Source organism: Heloderma suspectum, chromosome 5, assembly GCF_057233095.1.
Source record: "Heloderma suspectum isolate Gila_16-S chromosome 5, 16-S_ref, whole genome shotgun sequence".
Taxonomy (NCBI): domain Eukaryota; kingdom Metazoa; phylum Chordata; class Lepidosauria; order Squamata; family Helodermatidae; genus Heloderma; species Heloderma suspectum.
Genome location: NC_139462.1, coordinates 72,767,013 through 72,786,968, shown reverse-complemented (window position 1 = coordinate 72,786,968; position 19,956 = coordinate 72,767,013). Strand labels below are relative to the sequence as shown.

The following is a 19,956-nucleotide window of genomic DNA, read 5'->3' as shown; positions in this document are numbered from 1 at the left end:
ATGTAAAATGGGAGCCTTTCCAGGCCACGAGGGCTTTTCTTGGAACCCAGGCTCCTGGCATCTATTGTTGAGGTTGGGGGCAGGGTGGGGTAGACAAATGCCCCATGATATGTACGATTCCTGCCTCCTGCTAGGGCAGAGTGATTAGGGAACCACTCCATGGAGCTTACAGTGTGAGGTCAAGTACTGGGAGCTTCCTCTCTTTCAGTGGAGGCTGGTGGCTCCAGTGTCAGTGGGGGGGGGTAAATCCACTCTGGTTTCAATCACAACTCCAACGTGGGTAGCTCCTTTGGAAGTCTGACCGCTTCTGGCTGAAACCTGGAGTGGATTTACAGCCCCTTGACATTGGAGTCAGCAGCCTCCACTGCTCTCTTTTATTCCTGACATGATTGATTTTATTTTTTTCTCCAAGCATGCAAAAGGTGGGGCTCAGATTTCTGTTTCCTGCTTCCCAATTCCATGCCCTATGCAGTGAACCACTGGCTGTTACTGCTGTCAGTGTGTATCTGGCCTGGCCCCTCACCTTGGTTGCTTAACAAAAGGTTCATTTCCTCCCTGGGTGGGCCTTGAAAACTTTCTCCAGAAGGGGTGGAGTGTGCTCACTTGGTATCCTGCCAAGTAGGGGTGTTGCTAGGCCTAGGCAAGAGCCTGTTTCCCAGTCTCCAGATCTATTCCTTAGAGCCCTGAACGTCCATTGATGCCAATGGAAGATTTCTTTCTTGCTTGTGATTTCTTTCTTGCCTGCTGTGCCAGGGCTGATTTTCAAGAGGGTTTGCAATGGGGAGAGAAGGGTTAACATACTGCCCTCCCCACATGCTGCAACATCCCCCCAAGCTGCCCCCCCCCCCGAGCATGGTAACCAAATTTAGAAAAAAAACCTTCCATTGGTGCCAATCTAAACTTTTCTTCTAAGATAATTGCATGGCATGGGGGCAATTTTTTCCAAGAGGCAAAGAGAAAGAAGGGAGGGAGGAAAAGAAAGATAACTAATTATTTGTAACTGAAGAGGAACTAATGATCTGGGATGATCTGTGGCAGGGTGCAAATTAACTGAAGAATTTATTTTATTTGAGGTAATTTGAATGAGAAATTAATTGGCTGGCGTTACCTTCGGTGAAATTTAAATACACTCTAGTAATTATTTATAGATTTGCATATTTAGATATAAATTAGCACATGCAAATTTTATGCCAATTATGGCTGGGAAATGCTGGGAGTTATAGGACTTTTTCTGTCTGAAAATGCACAGGATTTTGCCTTAAATTGCTTAATAATGCCTCCATTGCCCAGGGAATTGTGCTGGTTCTGTGTCTTCTTCCCCTTTGTGTGCATTGTGCTCATAAGACAGTGGTTGTGAGAACCGTATAGGGGTTCAAACCCCTGTCTCTAGGGAGGCCTGGGACATACGGTAGTGCCTGTGCCATTGGGGCTGATGGAGGAGGGATTCTGTGGCAGCAGCTTGTGTGTTCTGGGTGTGCTGATGCAAGAGGCATGTGTGTGGGTGGTGTCCCTGTCCTTCATTGGCTGCCTCTGTATGTTTGCAGGCATGTGGGTGTCATCACCGGTGGGTTGTGGCGGTGATCGTAGGAATTCTGGGAGCACTTCTGTCAGTTTCCTATTTTCTGGTTGTGTTCTCTCCTAGGCTGAGCATGCACTGGATATGGTGGCTGTGTATCTCCAGTTATTTGTGCAATGTGAACATCGGGTCAGTGGTACAGCAGAGCTAGGGCTCACTGGGACCCAGCCCCGGCACTTTGTGATTCACGAGGACGCTGACCCCTGCCAGTTTGCCACACGCTCAACCTTCCCTGTTCCCTCTGAGCTTAGCCACAGTCCTCACAAGTAGCTGAGGATTTTTTAATTTATTTTTTTTTACCAGCAACAGTATATTGCTCCCTGTTACAATTCCGAGTATTTTGGGGTGGCCTGCCTGGACCTGAATGGACAATGAAGACCCATTAGCTTTACAAAAGACTTAAACCTGATGGAGATGAAAACTGCTAAAACTGGTTTGCTCATGTTAGAACAAGATAGCTGCTTGCATTTTTGGACTTTCCTTGGTGATGTGGCTATCAGGACAAGCACTTGCGCTTCAAAATTTACCACTACACCGCTGCATCGGATTGTACACTTAGGGCACAATCCTATTTATGTTTAGACAGGAAAAAAAAAGCCCTACAACTCCCTGCCTGGGAAATGCTAAAAGTTATAGGCCTGTTTCCTGTCCAAATGTGCATAGAATTGCACCTTTAGGGAGGAATCCTATGGTTCCTGGGTGAGCATCCCAGGGACCATAGGATTGCTGGTAAAACCCCTCTGATGTCAGACAGAGAGCTCCGACTTGGGAAGGGGGAGTCAGAGATCTGACCCTCCCCCCTCCCCTTCGCAGCCAGCGTGGAAAGAAACGAACCAAGGTTGGAAAAACGACCTCGGAGGAGGAGGAAGAAAGGGGGCATCCTGGAGAGGCCAGGATACGGTTTATCCAGAGCTTCCTTCCCTCCTCTTCCGAAACGCCTTCACTGGACGGACCAAAAAGGCCATCTCGTGAAATCTGCAGGGCAGGAGGACGGGGAAGCAAACATCGCCCCGGCTCCTCCCGCCCTGCACTGGATGATCAGACGCCTCCGAGTCTGCGGGCTTCCAATTCCCGCGGGATAATCGGATAAACCCTTAGTGACTTAATTCCGCCCTTGGTGACTTAATTTCATAGCTGAGAGATCCGTAACTCTTTAATGCGCTTTGTATTTTTCATCAAACAGACAGTGCTTTTTGAAATGAAATTAAAAAAAAACACACACTTTTGGATAGCTCAGTCAGCTGAATTTTTCCCATTAGAGAGAGAGAGAGAGAAATTAAATCCACGCTGTTTCGAACAGCCTGTTTGCATTTGAAACAAGATCAGAACAGGAGACACTTCAGACGTCCCAGCAGCCTCCTGCCGCCGCCGCTCATGACCGTTTTACATAAGCGCACGCCCCGGGAATGGCAGAGTAGCGACGGGCTCTGGCCACGAGGCGGCACTCGCGCGCAAAGCGCGACGCCGGCCCAAGCAAGCCAGATCGCAGAAGCCTTCCGACGCCGTCTCCTGCTCCCGAGAGCTCTTCGCGGCGCATCCCCCACCCCACCCCTTTGCTGCACTTCCAATATTTAATTACATTTATTTCAGAATTACTAGGCAACCCACCTCCAGATGTGTAGTTTAAAGGTGATGTGTGCGCGCTGGGATCTGCATATTCCTCACCGCACACCATGTGATAGTGGGGCTAAGGTGGAGTTCAGCTTTAAGGGGGACGCCTCCTTGCTCCCTTCACCAGTCTTCGGGAGCTGTGGTGGGCAAATGCCAGCGGGTCTGCCCTCCTCCTGCCTTGCTTCCCGCCAGCAATCTGCCCTCCTGCTTCAAGCCCCTCTTCATGATTTCAGCAGCTGGAGGCAAGAAAGAGCCAGGTGAGAATCTTTTACGGCTGTTTCATATGTTGCTCCTTCTTCCTTTTAAGAACACGCACACCTTGTCCAAAGATCTGGGAGCACGTCGACCGAAGGGCTGTGCCCGAGGGGGCGCCAGCCCGCAAACCCGGCACGTGTCACCCCAGGCTCCGAAACGTTGGGATGAGGGGTCATCATGGCGACGCGCCCGGAGAACAGCGTCCCAGCCGGGTTGACACCTTCCGCACCTTCGGAACGCGTCTCAAGCCGTCCAACTTCCGAACGGATCCTTGGCAGGTGGGGAGAGGTGGGAAACTGGAAGCAAGACCTTTGGAAAAGCGGGGCGGGCGGCTCTTTTCTCGGTTCTCTTCTCCTCTCGCCATCCGCCTCGCCAAGCCCTAGGAGCAGCGGAGTTCTAGCGCAGGTTCCTCCGGAAAAGCCGGGGGCGCACCGCGAGCGAGCGCAAAGGGCCGTCCGCGCTCGGTGGGTGGGCGCGCCTTTTCCGTCCGCAGCGTCCGCGGTCCGGAAGGCGCGGAGCGCGATCGCTGGTCAATTTCATCTTCTGCCCGGCTGGTTCTCCCACCCAGCCGGGAGGAATGTCAGCCGGGGAGAGAAGCTGCTGCTCAAGAAGGAGGGGGAAAGGGTCATCATCACTTCCAGCGCACAGAAAAATCCCTTTCGCTCTGCTCACTGGCCTCGGGGAGAAGGGATGGGAATTCGAGTCTTTATAGCGGAGGCTGGCGGCTGTGATCTCAGTGGGGCTGTGAATCCATTCTGGGTTTCAGTCAGAACCAGCCAGAACTCGAAAGGAACTATCCAGGGGCTGATCCTGCTCCCCAAAACAGGTTCAGCACCTTGGATAGCTCCTTTAGCGTTCTGGCTGGTTCTGACTGAAACCCAGAATGGATTCACAGCCCCAATGGAATCAGAGCCACCAGCCTCCAGTGGTGAGATTAACCCCTGAATTCTCCACTGAGGGAAAGTGTGACCCACCCTGGTTATTTCCCTCTCTTTCCGTTATAGTCCACGGGAAGGAAATCCCTAACCTAAGGCCTGATCTCTGGTCGATCCCGCCCTACCCCCCACCGCTTTATTTTCATGCAAGTGTAGCAAAGGACCGTGACCCCTCCCACTGTACCTTGATCCAGCTGTATTTGGCTGCAGGGATCATCCTCTAGTTAATATTTAAAGCAGGTAGAGACCCAGGTCTTTTATTGGAGGGGCCTGGGGGTGGTGGTGTAAAGTTATGGTGCAAAGCATAAAGAGCCCATGAGGTCTCCAGAAGAAAAATGACAGTACACTGTGTATAAAAGGGGGTAGGCAACCTGGTGCCCTCCAGATATTGCCAATGGGTAAGGGATTCTGGGAGCTGTAGTCTAAAACATCTGGAGGGCTCCAGGTTGCCTACCCCATGGAAGAGAAATGTGTGTGTGTGTGTTGGGGGGGGTGTCCCAATCCAGGAACCTTATTATGTCAAATAAATTACCTTCCATTCTTCAAAGCCATGTCTGTCACTGCAGGCTTGGAGCTTTGTAGGGCAAAAGAAGAAGCATAAAACAGACAAACTGGGAGAAGCCTTTGTTACACAGAAGAGGTGTAATAGGAAATGGAAGAGAATTTGAGTGATGTAAACTGCCACCCACAGTTAATTGGTTTAAGCCAGTTTATATCCCAGTTCTCTAATCTGGAGTTCACTTGGTTTCGTCTGCCAGCTACACACTTCTTAATGTGTGTGGGGTGGGGGGGAGGGTGTCTTGTCTTTTCTTCATGGAGGGCAAGGTGAGCTAAACTGAGGAATGATGACTCGCCCAGTGGTGCCCTGTAAGCTTCATAGTTGAAGAGGGAAAGGCAAAGTCCCACATCTCGCTCTGGCTAATGCTCTAAGCTATGTTCAACCCCACCCTAGGTATGTGTATTCCCATTGGATTCAATGGGTTTACTCCCATGTAAGTGTACACTGGATCGGAGACACACATTTTCTCGATTCATTTATTTTGTTGTTAGCTGCCTTGGGTCTTTTTAAAGAGAAAGGTGACTAATTAATACAATAATAATGCAAAAGGAGTCTTGCTGTCAAATAATGTAGTAAAATAATGCTGAGATACCCAGAATCACACACTACTGGCTGATCCTAACAATCCCAAATATGAATAATATTTGGAGGCTGTTTCCATGGATATCAGTGGGACTTTCTGCTAAGTGATTATGCTTAGAGAGGCAGTTGTGCAACTCAGTCCTTGGCATATTTACTAAGAAGTCTCACTGAGCTCAGTAGCCATATCTTTATTTAACAACTTTATCTAATAAAGTTTATTAGGACCAACCAAAAATGCACAATGTTGTGAGCAAGCTTTCGAGATCTTCAGATCTCTCCTTCAGGCAAGAAGTTGCAAAAAGCAGGTTTGGATGTGAGGGCAAGCAGGCCTGTACCCGGGGGTGAGCTAGGGGGGCCTGCCCCCCTAAATGTCTCTGCCCCTTATTTTTTTTTTGCATACAAATAATTTTTTAAAAAAAACAGTTTATAATTTTGTCTTTAAAAAGCCTGAAAACCGGATGAACTTCCCCCTACATTTTTTGGCAGGCCCCTCCCCCCGAACTTTTAGGCTGGCTACAGGCCTGGTGGGGGAAGGCTGACAATGTTGAAGTCATGAGGTCTGCCGCTCTTTAGATGGAAGCAGGAGGAGGAGGCGCAGACTTACATGGGTGGGTTGCATGGTGATGTCCAGATGTTTTGGATTACAGTTCCCATCATTCCCAGCCAGCCCGACAATTTGGGTAAGGGATTATTGGAGTTGTAGTCCAAAATATCCAGAGGGCACTGGGTTGGCTAGGACTAATCCAGTTGTGACTTGGATTTGTCTCCGACTTTATGCGAAACACACAGGTTCCCTGGTAGGCAAGAAGACGATTCCCAAGTAAGCATGTGCAGACTTGCTGCCTTAGCCCCATTGTGAGCACTTTGGCTAAACTGGCTTCTGGACTGGGCTATGAGTTATGGAAGTTGCCTTGTCTGCAAGCAGCTCCCCCTCCCTCTTTGCACTTTTAATGAAGCAAGCTAGCTGCAACTTCGCCAGGGGCTGTGATTTTCCTGAGCTGCATTTGATACAGGGAATCGCCTGCATCTGGTTGAAAATAGGGGATTGGTTGCTAGCGGTGATTGTCAAGGTTCTTGTGCAGAAATAGGAAGCGACGCCAACATGAGTTTGATTTCCACCTGCGAAGAACAGCCTGCGCTTGCTTGTCTGACCAGCTTTTGCTCAGAGCAGTCAACTTAGGAAAGTTTGGACTGATAGAAAAGAAGGAAAGATGTGAGTATTATTATTATTATTATTATTATTATTAAACAGTGCAGGCAGTGTAATCTTAAGCATGCTACTCCTATTTCATAGCTAAGGCTCCAATCCTACACCTACTTACTTGGAAGTAAGCCCTGTTGAAATTAATGGGATTTACTTCTGAATAAACATGTGAAGGGTTGCAGCGTTAGTGTGTTTCGGATTGCATCTGCGAGGCTCATCTCAAGCATGTTTACTGAATAAGTCCCACTGAATTCAGTTTAAGGCTGCAACGTAAGCACATTTATTGGGAATAACTTACTCCAAGAGACAGTGGCGCACAATGGAACTTAGAAGCAGGGCTGCCTCCCAGTTAAAGAAGTCATAGAATAGTAGAATAGTAGGGTTGGAAGGGACCTACAAGACCATCGAGTCCAACCGCCAGTTGATTAAGTTTTCTTAATCAACTGTATGAGTTTTTGTTGATTAAACAATTCAGTGTGCATAAATGAACGTTTACAACAGTTCTAAAGGAATGAATATGCTTCCTTTGTTTCTAGATGCAAGCATGCATGTGGCGTAGTTGGCATTTGTGGAAGGCCTTCAGTCTTCTCTCTCACATATAGGGGAATGTCTCTTCTAAGTTGGTGCTTGCCATCTGCAAGATTTATAAGTGTTATTAAATGTTTGATCTGCTGATTAATTAGGCCAGGGGAACCTTTTTAGGTTCCCCTGGCCTAATCCTATGGCCCAGTCCTATGGGGATAGTCAGCTGCCTCCGAACATGGAGGCAGCCAACTATCCAATGTATGGTGGGTGGAGTGCAGAGGGCCACCCTGCATTTGTGGCTGACTTTGGCTGTCTAGCTAGGGTGCCTTGGAAGGTGGGCGGGGGGATGGACTGCGCATAGGCAGTGTCTACCAGCACTACTGTGGTCCCCTTCCCACCCCCAGGAATGCCTCCTTTTCAGCCACTGTGCGCTGCTCTTATGAGCACAGAGCCGGGGACGACCCACACCTCCTACGAGGGAGAGGGGGCAGGGGTGGGTGGGGAGTCCGATTCCTGGGAAGCGAGCTCAGAGCACTGGCTCCAAACTTGGTTCCCATAAACTGAAAAATCCTATGGCCCTCTAGATGCTGTCTAGCAGCCATAGGATTGTGCCCTTGGTTGATCAAAATGTTTTAAATGCTGGCTGGGGGATGTTGGGAGTTGTAGGGCTTATTTCTGCCTAAACATGCATAGGATTGTGCCATAAACATTGCAACCCTGCTTCTGCAAAAACATGCTTAGTTAGGACTGCACTGCATACTTCTAATATGAAAGATGGTGGAGTTTGGATGTCACTCTGCCATCTAACTAGGAAGCCCTTCCCCTTCATCCCAGATTCAGAGATGAGGCAGCTCTTATATGGAACCCCACACACATTTCCCATGCTCAGAGACCCTGTTTTCTGTTCTTGGGCTATGTCCTGGTATCCAGGATCACACTAAGGTATTTTGGTTCTTGAAGCAGAATAAGCAAATAGTGTCTCTCCCCCTCCCCCTGCCTCCACCTTTAGTACCCTAGGCGGGCCATGTTATTTCATGTTATTTTTGCACCTGAGGCAGAAAATCCCATAAGCATTGCGCCCCATTCCTGGTAGTAAAAATACAATAATAAAACAACTCAGAATTTGCTGCCCTTTAATCATATCCCTGATCAGCTGCCTGAGATGGCCGCCTCACTGTACCTTATGGTAGGGCTGGCCCCCTGATCTAAAACCCGTTTGAAAGTTTGGTCCTTTGTTCAAATGATCTCCTGTGCTAGGAAGACTTTTTATTAAAACCAACTAACCATAGTGGATGCTGGTGTGTGAACTTCATATCCAGTTCAAGATAACATGTGTTTTTCTGCCGCACTGCACTGATATAGCTTTCATGCTCATTCTCATATTCTGACCATGAGAAATGTCACCCAATTGTCTTTGTGTATCAGAACTCCAAGCCAATTACAGAGCAGTCAGCTCCAAAGACCACCAAAACTGCTTTGGGTTTCAGCCAATGAGAAGCAAGTACTCTTGATTTTTGGCGTTGTAGACTGTGCTGGTAAACTCATCCATAAGATCATATGCGAGAATTTTAGAAGAGGGACAAATTCCAGGCAGAGAATTCCAGGATGTGGATCAAAAGTGGGTGCTGCTTAAGTTTCTTTTGAATCTTGGGGTTTGTTTTTTGTGCACTCTCTCCTTCCTCATAAACAGCGAGTTTGGTATAAGAAGAGATTGTTCAGTTGTGTGTGTGTCTATTTCAGTTCCACAGATAAATATTGATTTGCTCTTTCCCCCTGAAAACCCTCTTTAATTTTCCATCCCTTTCTTTTTGCGCCTCTCTCCTCAGTGGTTGCTCTTTCCTTGCTAGACATCAATTCTGACTGAGATTAAAGTGACCAGGAGAGCTTACTTGTGTTTGGCCCGCTACTGCTCTGTCAGGGGCCAGCTGGAATATTAAGTAGGGAAGGAATTTGCTTGTAAGAGCCTTGCTCCAGTGTGTCAGGCTGCTTGTCCTTTGGCTCTCCTCATAGCAGAAAAGCTTTGCCCAAAGGAAAAGGAATGAGCAGAAAGTGTTAAATAAAAGAAAAGTTAGCAGTTCAAAGGGAATCACCAGCACAACAAGAAGTGTTAAAAATCAACATATTATTGTCGAACTAGACATGATGTCCGATATGTCTTTGAAGCCCATATGTGGAAATCTCCTTTTAAAACAAAAACCACTTAGAGCAGCTGCAGGGGCAATAATCAAGCTCAGGACTGCAATGTGGGAGAAGAGTGTTTCTGTATGTATGTTGAGTGTTCTAGGACCTTTTTCTGTCGAAACATGCATAGGATTGCACCCTTAGAAAACCAAATAGCAATAGCAGCTTTAGGGAGAGATTTTCAGGAGAGAAAAAGTGCAGAAAGAAAGGCTTGAGCCCTCCCCCAGGCTGTGCTCCCCACCCAATGGCTGCTGTCAGTTTAAAAAGAAGAAAAGAGGGGTGCTTCCAGATGAGGCATTTATTATGCAATTGCCTCATTCACAGTTTTACAGGGGGTTCAGACATCATATTCTTCTATTTGTAACCCTCCCATGTTTGGCCACCAATAGCCAAAATAATATGGCCAGCCCATATAGATTTGCATTTTCAGGCTCAGCCGCACCACTCTCTTTGAACAGAGCATGGCTGGATGGGGAATGCTGGGAGCTGTAGGACTTTTTTCTGTCTAAACATGCATAGGATTGTGCCCTAAATAGCTTATTACCAGCAATGAAGATGTTTTCACTCACTTGGATTCAGGTTTCCAGGTTTTCTACCTAAAAAAGAGATCTGTGAAATAAAGCTGCATACTCCTACACGAACCGATGTTGGTCCAACGCAAGATATAATTTTATATACTGACTCTTTTCTTTATTGTAGTATTTATAAAGTAGTTCAGAGTAACTATTTTCAAAATGCAATTGCTAAGTGATGCAAGGCAGGGTTCCATGTTTTTTGTTTGCTTGTGTCCTTCTTTGACCTTATGATGAGCAGTCAGGAAGAAAGACAGAAAGCAATGCAGACTCCCACTTCTTTTAAAGCTTTACTTTCTATTGGTTGGATTCCCCCCTCCCCACAACTACAAAGTTGGTAAATATTACAAATGACCAGAGGGAGAGAAAGCAACAGCATACAGATCTAGCTGAGAGGCCCCCTCCCACCTCCCCACCCTCCTGCTGCTTTTGAGGCCATCAGAGGGAGAGGAAGCCGTAGCTCTTCTATCCTGCTTAGATCCAACTCCATAACCAGATGGACTTTGTAACCAAGAATGTAGTGCCTGCGTTTGCTTTTTTCCTCCTCCCCCCATTCCTGTTTCCTTTTGTGTTGAGTCTTTTAGTCTGTCAGCCCGCGGGCAGGGACTGCCTTATTTCTGATCTTTGTAAGCCACTCTTGGAGGCTGTTTGGCTGAAGAGCAGGAGAAAAACCACTTTGAATGAATGTCATGCTCCCAAGCTGTGGAAAGCGCTCCCTCAAGAATTACACTTGGCCTCCACTCCCTTGGCTTTTAGGAAGATAGTGAAGATGCATCTTTTAAATCTAGCCTTTTAAATTATGTCACAGTTTTAGGGCGCAATCCTATCGAGATAGGCGGCTGCCACCGAACTCGGAGGTGACTGCCTATCCAAAGCAGGGCAGGGGAAGCACGGAGGGGATCGTTCCCTCCGCGCGTCTCCTGCCCTGTTTTTTCAGCTAGACAGCTGATTGCGGCTGTGTAGCCATGGGAGGATGGAGCGGGGAAGGAGGATGCTATACCACACTTTGGATGTGTTGTACAGGCAGCTATGATCTCCCTGCCCTGGAGCGCTCCCAGCCACGCCCCTTTCTGGACCCTCTGCACTCCTCTTGCGAGCATGGAGAATGGGGCTGCTCAGCGCTGCCTCGGAGGCAGCGTGGAAGTGGGGGGAGGTTGGTTTTCTGGGAACCGACCTCGGAGCGTGGGCTCCAAGGTCGGTTCCTGAAAAACAGCGTATCCTATTGTTACAAAAATTGTGTTATCTCCCTGGTAGACTTCCTAATTTGTTTACCAAGAACGAGAGGAGGCAGGGATCTGGTCCAACACGATTTTATTCTGCAGAATAAGGCAACCCTTGGGGCTAACGCTCCAAAAAAGGTCACAATCAAGTGATGTGATCCAGAGGCTTATATACACAAGTCTCTGGGGGCTGTCTTACGCCTGCTCTCTACCACTTTCTTTGTCTAGTTGAAAGGGAGACAGGAAACAGACAACACTTTTACATACTCAGGCATGCGTAGAGAGAGGCAGCAGAGAGATAGTTGTGTACTACGTAAACACATTCTTGGCATTCCTGAGTCTCTGATAAGGCACCGTGTCTTTGTTTAGCATGGCAATCTCACACAGAGGTATGATAGACATAGCCTAGCTTATAAAATCATGGGATAACAGACATATTACAACGGAAATTTCTATAACACTATGGCCATCTAGCCGCTGTCCAGTGGCCATAGGATGGCTCCCTTAATGTTCTAATTTTTCACTGTTTTAGGGTGCAATCCGATGGCCACTAGTCAGCAGCTAGACAGCCATAGGATAGGTCAGTTCCCTGAGAACCAACCTTCACCCCCTCCTGCACTGCCTTGCAGGCAATGTGGAACAGCCCTGCGCTCCGCGCTCGGAAGAGGAGCACAAAGTGGTGAAAACGGGGTGTTCCTGGGCGCATGCAGGGTCAGGGCACTCGGAAATGCCAGTACATCACATCCAATGTGACTTTCTGCAGCTAGACAGCCAAGATTGGCTGTCTAGCTGCAAATGTAGGGTGGCTGAAGCATGGAGAGGTGATCCTTCCGCACTTCTCCTGCCCTGCATTGGATAGGCGGTCACCTCCGAGTTCAGAGGCAGCCACCTATACCGGTAGGATTGCTCCCTTAGTGTTCTTATTTTTATTTTTTAAGGTTTTATTGTTTTGAATTGCTATGCACCACCATGGCATCTTTTTAGCAAATAAGGTGATATATAAATGTTAGAAATAAATAAATACATACATACATACATACTATTTAACAACTAATATCCCATATCTTCACAGAAGAGAATTCATATAAACCACAGTATGCACCAGTATAAAGATATATTTGCCATATAAAGTACAATATAATGAAGTAAGAAGAACAGGTAGAGTTAACATTACATCTGGATAGATTCAGCTTTAGCTGTGTGCAACTGGGCTGGCAGAGGTGGACTTCCCCACCCAGTCCTGCCCACAGCAGTTCCGACATTCTCCCCCTCCCCCACAATGTTGCACAGAGGGTCAGGCAAACCCTGCTGAATGGAGTGTCCTGTGGTGCAGGAGGAATCCTTGAAAATTGGGTGGCAGCACCTTCCTTGAACAGAGAGCTATGCCGCCTTTTGGGGTTCCCCCTTCTCCTTATGCCACAGTGTACCCAGTAGTGTAATGGCAAAGTACAGGGTCCCTTCATGACAGTCGCAGCCATGCCCCCTCACACCCATGCCCCTTCTAAGATTATACAACCATGTAAGATATATAGCGTTCAACTGGGATCCAAAAACAGTGCAGCTGAGAGTAAGGCAGGGGGATTTCAATTGGATGTCTGAGGAAAAAATGCAGGGGCGTTAATCTTTTTCACCCACCCACTCACTCACTCACAAACATTTTAGGTTTTCAAAATATGATGTTCTATGGAAGCTTCACCCTCTCAACCCAGCCCTCATGGGCAGATCCCTTCTCACTTAAACAACCTCCTTGCACACTCCCTTAGCACCCCAACATTACCCATTAGCCTTTCCTAAGCACCTTCATTATATCTCTCCCATCCTGCAACAGAAATGTCCACACACCCAGCTGGACTGAAACACACACACACACACACACACACACACACACACCTACCTTCTTTCTCCTCTCTCCCCAACTGATTTTTTTCTGTTTCCCCTCTACCAGCATTTGTTTGCCTAGATACATGCCAACCTTGTACCAGAAAGTGTAGCTGACAAAGCAGGTTGCATTTGGCAATTCTGCTTACTGTAGAAATTAATGTTCAAGAGTTAACAGTGCAATTCAGTGGGTCTTTATTTTGAATTAAATTTACAGATATCTTGGGAAGGCAGCTAAGGCTGCAGTCCTACGCACACTTACCTGGGAGAAAGGCCAATTGGCAATTGAACACAGTGGGACTGACTTCTGAGTAAACATGCATAGGATTGTGTGATAAATCCTAAAAACTGGCACAAACCAGCCACCTGCCCTGCCCCAGAAGTAATGGTGGCAGCAGCACCACCCACCTCCTGCTGCTGCCGTGGCCAGCAGCAGCCTTGAACGGGTGGCTGGTGTTGCAGGAGACATGGGGGCATGGGGCAGGGACGGGTGGAGAAGCCAAGAGCTGAAGAGGAGAAGGGGGGGCAGAGGAGGCTGCAGAGCTCCCTCAGGCTCCCTCTCTCGCTCGCTACCTTTGCCTGTCCAGCTCTGTGTAGTAGACGAGAGGCAGCCAAGAGGCAGCCGCCTACACTCCCTCTGCTCCCTCCTCTTCCCTAGCAGACTGTGACCTGGCTGGGGGCTGGCTTCAAAAAAAGTGCTGGAGCGAAGCCCCGGCACGACCTGCCACCACTACACTGCTGACTGCACCCCATTCAACAGGGTTTCCCCCAACTCTCTGCGTAGCATTTTTAGAGGTCTGGAAGGGGTGCTGTGTAGAGGAGGAGAAAGGGAAGTCTGCTTCCACCAGCCCAGTTGCATGCACCTAAATCTGTATCCAACCCATTAAGAACAGTGATAGTGTCTGTCATAATTGAAGATCCAAGCCTATACTTGCATCTACAAGGCTAGAAGCCATTTTAACTTGAAACCTGAAATCTGGAGCAGCTGTCCAAGTTGGAAGTTGGGGGCACTGCTTTGCAGTGGTTCCACTCCTACCTGGATGGTAGTTTCCAGTGGGTGGTGCTTGGGGGTATTGCTACGCTCCATGGAGCTTCTAGTGTGGGGTTCTGCAGGGTTGATTCTGTCCCCCATGTTGTTTAACAGCTACGTGAAACATCTGGGTGGGGTCATCTGGAGTTTGGGGGGGTGTTGTCTGTATATTGATGACACAGAACTCTACTTCTCCTTTTCGCCTCAAGCAGGTATGGTGCTGTCTGGCCTTGGTAATGGACTGGATGACAGCCAATAAACTGAGGCTCAATCCAGACAAGGCTGAGGCTCTGCTGGTGGGTGGTTCCTCTGTCTGGATGGGGTCACATTTCCCCTGAAGGACCAGGTGCACAGGTTGTGGGTACTCCTGGATCCATTGTCATTGGAGGCTCAGGTGTCCTCTGTGCTGCCGAGTGCCTTATATCAGCTTTCTACCCCAATCTGGATGGAGGTAGCTTAACATCAATGGTCTGTTCTTTGGTAACCTCTAGGTTAGATTACTGCAATGCATTGTACACTAGGCTGCCTTTGAAGACAGTTCAGAAACTGCAGCTAGTACAGAATTCAGCAGCCAGGTTGTCAGCTGGGACTAGGTGATCAGAACATACAAGTCCCATTCTGGCTCACCTGCACTGGTTGCAAGTTTGTTTCCAGTGCTGGTTTTTATCTATAAAGCCCTACATGGCTTGGGAACCCAATACCTCGGGGACTCCTGGTCCCTGAGGTCAGCTTCAGAGGTCCTTCTCTGTGTGCCCCCTCTGAGTAAACTTGCTCAGGGGGTGTCAGTATGGGAATAGGCCTTTTCTGTGATAGCCCCGTGTTTATGGAACACTCTCCCCAAGAAATGTCATCTACCACTGACACTGTCGTCTTCTCAGCACCAGGAAAAAAAAAACCTATTTATTTTCTCAGGCATTTGGACATTAGTTATGGCCCAACTGTTGTGCGCTGCTTTTGTGATGCTCATTCTAGGCTGTTAGGGGATGACTGTGTGTATTTGTGGATTAACATTTTTCATATTGTATTGTTTTTAGATTATGTTTTTATGGTACTGATTTTTATTTGTATTATTGTGCTGATTATAGTTTCTGTTGATTTGGGGGTTGTTGTTTCTGTGATATTAATCATGTATTTCTGTATTGTAAGTGCCTTCAAGACTGTTTTTTGTGGTGGGAAGCAACACATTAAATAATAATACTGATGATGATGATACTGAAAGGGAAGAAACCATTACCTTTCATTGATTTTGCATGAGCTCACAGTTTGGTAGGCAACCAATTTTTCATGAGCCCTCCATTTTGTTTCTTTGATGCCTGGCCAACTCACAGCAAACCTGCATTACCATTGCTGAGTGGGATAGATGCTCCCTTCTACCCGGTTTGCATGTAATAGTGGCAAACAATGGACTATTTGTCAAGTCATGTGCCCGGTGCATGCCGCAGCTGCTTTGCATAATCAACCTCCTATCAGAACTTGTTTCGTGACGTGTGAACCCGGACACTATGGGTTATTTGTGTGTTAAACAACCCATGTTAACCCATGATTAGTTCTTAGGTTAACTATGGGTTGTTTAACCCACAAATAACCCATAGTGTCCAGGTTAGCATGTCATGAAACCATCTCTATTCAGGCCCATCGAGGTTGATTATGCAAAGTGGCAGTGGCATACGCCAGGCACATGACTCAGTAAATCATGGGTTAATTAATTAACCCATGATTTGCTGCCATTATGTGTGAATGGGCCCCTAGTGTTCTACATGATTCTACACTAAGACATTCCTGGAAGTGTTTTGAACTGGCCAAGAATATGTCCTATATTGTTTTGTTAATACTCACCAAATATTTTGTTTGGTCATTGCTGGAATGTCATTTATTTTGGATAAAAGATCCCAAATGTGACATCACTGTCTGATTTCCAAATTGTGGTATTAATTCAATACCCTCTGATTTCGGGGGGGGGGGGATGAAAAATATGGTGTAATCACACCATAATCCATCTGTAATTTTATGCAGCAGTCCTTTACAATAATAGACCCCCTGTTTTCCATCCTAGCCTGCACTGAGGTTGCAGTCATAGACATGCTTATTTAGGATTAAGTTGCATTGAATTCAAGTAGAACTTACTACTAATAAACATATTAAATAAACAGACGCTGAACTGCAGACTGGAAGGTCGGCAGGACAGCAGTTCGAGACCCGAGTGCTGCGTGACGGAGTGAGCTGCCGTCTTCAGTCCCAGCTTCTGCCAACCTAGCAGTTCGAAAGCAAGAAATTGCAAGTAGATAAATAGGTACCGCTTCGGCGGGAAAGGTAACAGCATTCCATGCACCTCGGTGTTCAGTCATGCCGGCCACATTGCCACGGAAGCGTCTTCAGACAGCACTGGCTGTTCGGCTTAGAAATGGAGATGAGCACCACACCCTAGAGTCGGACACGACTGGTTGGGGACACCTTTACCTTTACCTTTAGTGGGTAGTACTGGGTTGTAAGCAGTGGTGTAGTGGAGACAGGGCTCGCAGGGTGGAACCACCAGGGCTTTTTTATTTACAGGGACAATGACATCATTTTCCACCCCCTGGCAGGCTTCCCTGTTCCCTCTGAGCTTAGCTGCAATCCTCACATTAGCTAGGGTAAATGGATTTTCCTAGCAACGATATATTATTGTGAACTATCCCTGTTGTAACGCAAGATATTTGGGGGTGGTTTGGTCTTGAATGGGCACTTAAGACCCATTAGCTTTGCGAAAGCCCTACTACTGGTGGAAATGAAAACTGCTAGAACTGGTTTGTTGACTTTGAGATAGCATATTTTTTCCTAGTGCTGGGGAAAAGCTCCTGAAAAAGTCTTGAGTTGGTGGTCTTATTTTGCCAGGGTCGTGTTATATTCCTCTCTTTCCCTTTCTCATGCAATCTCAGGCCTTACCAGCCAAAGTCCAACACGGTAACCACTACACTGTCCTTTGTCAGTTCACTATGACTGTCACCTGATCCTAATAAACTGGGTATTGCGCTATCTACTGCTTCTCCTTGGTATGTTATGTGTGTGTATTTAAATACACACGAGCATGCAGGCACACAAACAGTTCAACACAGCTGCCTGCACTTTTGGACTCTCCTTTCAGGTACAGCTGTGGGGGACTATCATGATGAATGCTTGCACTTCAAAATTTACAATTGCACCACTGGCTGTAAGCCTACTAACCTTTGCAGATCTACTTAAGTTATTGTGCCAAAGTCTGAAGAATCCCCAGGGAAGGTCATTGCTTCATATGCCTGTGGGTTAGTCTGATACTGCTTGCTGTCTTTGGGTACAATGCAGTGCAATTCAACATAATGTAAAGCAGAAGATGTGGACTCTTTCTCTGGATGTTTTAGAAAAGATGTGGTGGATATTGTAAATAATTTTGGACTAATACATGTAGGGGATGGGAACGGGTGATCTCAAAGACTGGATGTTAGTCCAGCAGTGGTAATTTGTTTTGTTTTTTTAATTATTTCATAATTGAAAACAATTATATATTCCTGGCATCAATGGGAAATAAATATTCCCAGGGCTGTGATTAAGGGACTCCTCTGGGTAAAAATGCCTTCTGCCATTTGTTAAAACCCAAAGAAATAAATGTGTGTTATGAGTTTGTTTCTTTGTTTTTGCCTCTGCAGACTGTGGAAGATTATCAATGGAATGAAAATGTCTGTGGCAGCTTTTTCTGGTAGCCTGTTGTTTGTGTAATGAGAAAAAAAATTGACCTATTGAAAGTGCTCCTGAGAAACCTATTGCAGCTTCAGACTGTTGCTCAGCGTGGTCCCAGATTGGGGAAAACCCAACATGAATGCTTCACTTCTCTCCTCGGCAGGAAACTATTCTGTTCGGAACGTTTCAAAGGAGACTGCCGGACTCGTACACTTTCAGGATGATGACTGCCACGTGCCTTTGGCAATGGTCTTCACCTTGGCCCTGGCTTACGGGGCTGTTATCCTCCTTGGCATTTCTGGAAACCTGGCCTTGATCATCATCATCTTAAAACAAAAGGAGATGCGCAACGTGACCAACATCCTCATTGTCAATCTTTCCTTCTCAGACCTCCTCATTACCATTATGTGTCTTCCCTTCACGTTCATCTACACCTTAATGGACCACTGGGTTTTTGGGGAAATCATGTGCAAGCTCAATCCTTTTGTGCAGTGTGTCTCCATCACAGTCTCAGTTTTCTCTTTGGTCCTCATCGCTATCGAACGCCATCAACTGATCATCAACCCTCGGGGCTGGAGGCCAAATAACAGGCATGCCTATGTGGGGATTGCTGTGATCTGGGTTCTAGCAGTGGCTTCGTCTTTGCCTTTCCTCGTATATCATGTGCTGACTGATGAGCCGTTCACAAATCTAACGATAGAAGAATATAAGGGGAAGTACGTGTGCTTGGATTTGTTTCCAGTGGAGTCGATCAGGCTTTCGTATACCACAGCTCTCTTGGTGATCCAGTACTTGGGACCCCTTTGCTTCATATTTATTTGCTACTTAAAGGTAAGTGAGAGCCTGTTTTGTGATGTGTCTTGCCTGTTCTTTGTTCTTTCCAAATAAATACCTCTAGGTTATACAGCTTTAGGTCATGCCACTGTTCTTGAATTTTTGTTTCCTCACAGATATACATGCGGTTAAAAAGAAGGAGCAACATGATGGACAAGATGAGAGACAATAAATACCGGTCCACTGAAACAAAAAGGATCAACATCATGCTTATCTCTATTGTGGTTGCCTTTGCGGTATGCTGGTTGCCTCTCACCATCTTTAATACAGTCTTTGACTGGAATCATGAAATTCTCCCAGCAGCTTGCAGCCATAACTTGTTGTTCTTGATCTGCCACCTCACTGCTATGATTTCAACTTGTGTGAATCCCATCTTTTACGGGTTCCTCAACAAGAACTTCCAGAGGGATTTGCAGGTTTTCTTTCGCTTCTGTGATTTCCACACCAGGGACGATGACTATGAGACAATAGCCATGTCCACCATGCACACGGATATTTCAAAGACTTCTTTGAAGCAAGCCAGCCCAATCACATTAAAAAAAAATTGTGACAGTGATGATGAAAAAATATAACTCCCCAAACTGCTGTTGTGGGTGAGATAGTTTTATGGACAAGCACAACTTTTTAAAGATGTTCATCTCTCCTCCCACCCAAAGAAACTCTAAAATGTCACTTTCATATCTCTGCTATCCAGCTGCTGCTGTTGGGGTTTTTTTGCTGCTTGCAAAAAGCAGCACAGTTCTACCTAATTGATAATATAATGGATGTTGGACCCATTTCTCCTTGAAGCTTCCGTCAAGCGTTTTTCCTTCCATCTGTTTCTTTGTGCATTGACACATTTCTGCACAAAGATTTATTTACCGTATTTATTTAAAAGAATGTTCTTTCATTGGGAATACATAAAACTACCCAGAAAAAAGACATAAGGCTTTCCCCAAAGCTTTTAACATAAAGACATTTCTTGTACAGAATTAGGTCATTCTGCTTTGAACAGCTGTTTTATAATCTTCTTAGAAAAGTCCTATATGCCAAAAGCAACAGATTGTCTTGAAAGTGTTACCCCTGCAGATTAAACAAAAGCAAATTGCTGTGTGCATCTGAGTTATTTAAAGGTATAAATAATTCAAAATGCAAAATCAATAAGATTAAATGAAATGAAATAACCAATTGTGGACACAGTCCAGCCTGAGATGTGTAGTTTAAGGCTGCAGTTTTAAGCACACTTACAAGGGAATAAGTCTCATTGAACTAAGTCACACTTACTTCCTGGTAAGTATGGCTAGGGTTTCATGGCATATCCGTTA

The 19,956-nt window shown here is 46.5% G+C and overlaps 1 protein-coding gene across 2 annotated transcripts; it reads left to right on the top strand.

Moving 5' to 3' along the window:
• Window positions 1–3,023: 3,023 nt before the first annotated feature.
• NPY1R (neuropeptide Y receptor Y1) lies at window positions 3,024–19,746 on the top strand. Of its 2 annotated transcripts, none has more exons than XM_084860281.1 (3): window positions 3,024–3,444; window positions 17,788–18,649; window positions 18,769–19,746. In XM_084860281.1, the coding sequence occupies exons 2-3, from the start codon at window positions 17,954–17,956 to the stop codon at window positions 19,222–19,224; spliced, it is 1,152 nt and encodes a 383-aa protein (XP_084716407.1). In that variant the 5' UTR covers window positions 3,024–3,444; window positions 17,788–17,953; the 3' UTR covers window positions 19,225–19,746. The 2 variants fall into 2 exon arrangements, with proteins under 2 accessions (XP_084716407.1, XP_084716408.1); XM_084860282.1 differs by lacking the exon at window positions 3,024–3,444 and adding an exon at window positions 3,488–3,720 and having other exon boundaries at window positions 18,769–19,740.
• The last annotated feature ends 210 nt before the right edge of the window (window positions 19,747–19,956 follow it).

Coding starts and splice junctions, on each gene's coding strand:
- NPY1R (XM_084860281.1), top strand. CDS start 17,954: ATGAATGCTTCACTTCTCTCCTCGGCAGGAAACTATTCTGTTCGGAAC. Junction 18,650..18,768: donor TATTTATTTGCTACTTAAAG/GTAAGTGAGAGC, acceptor GTTTCCTCACAG/ATATACATGCGGTTAAAAAG.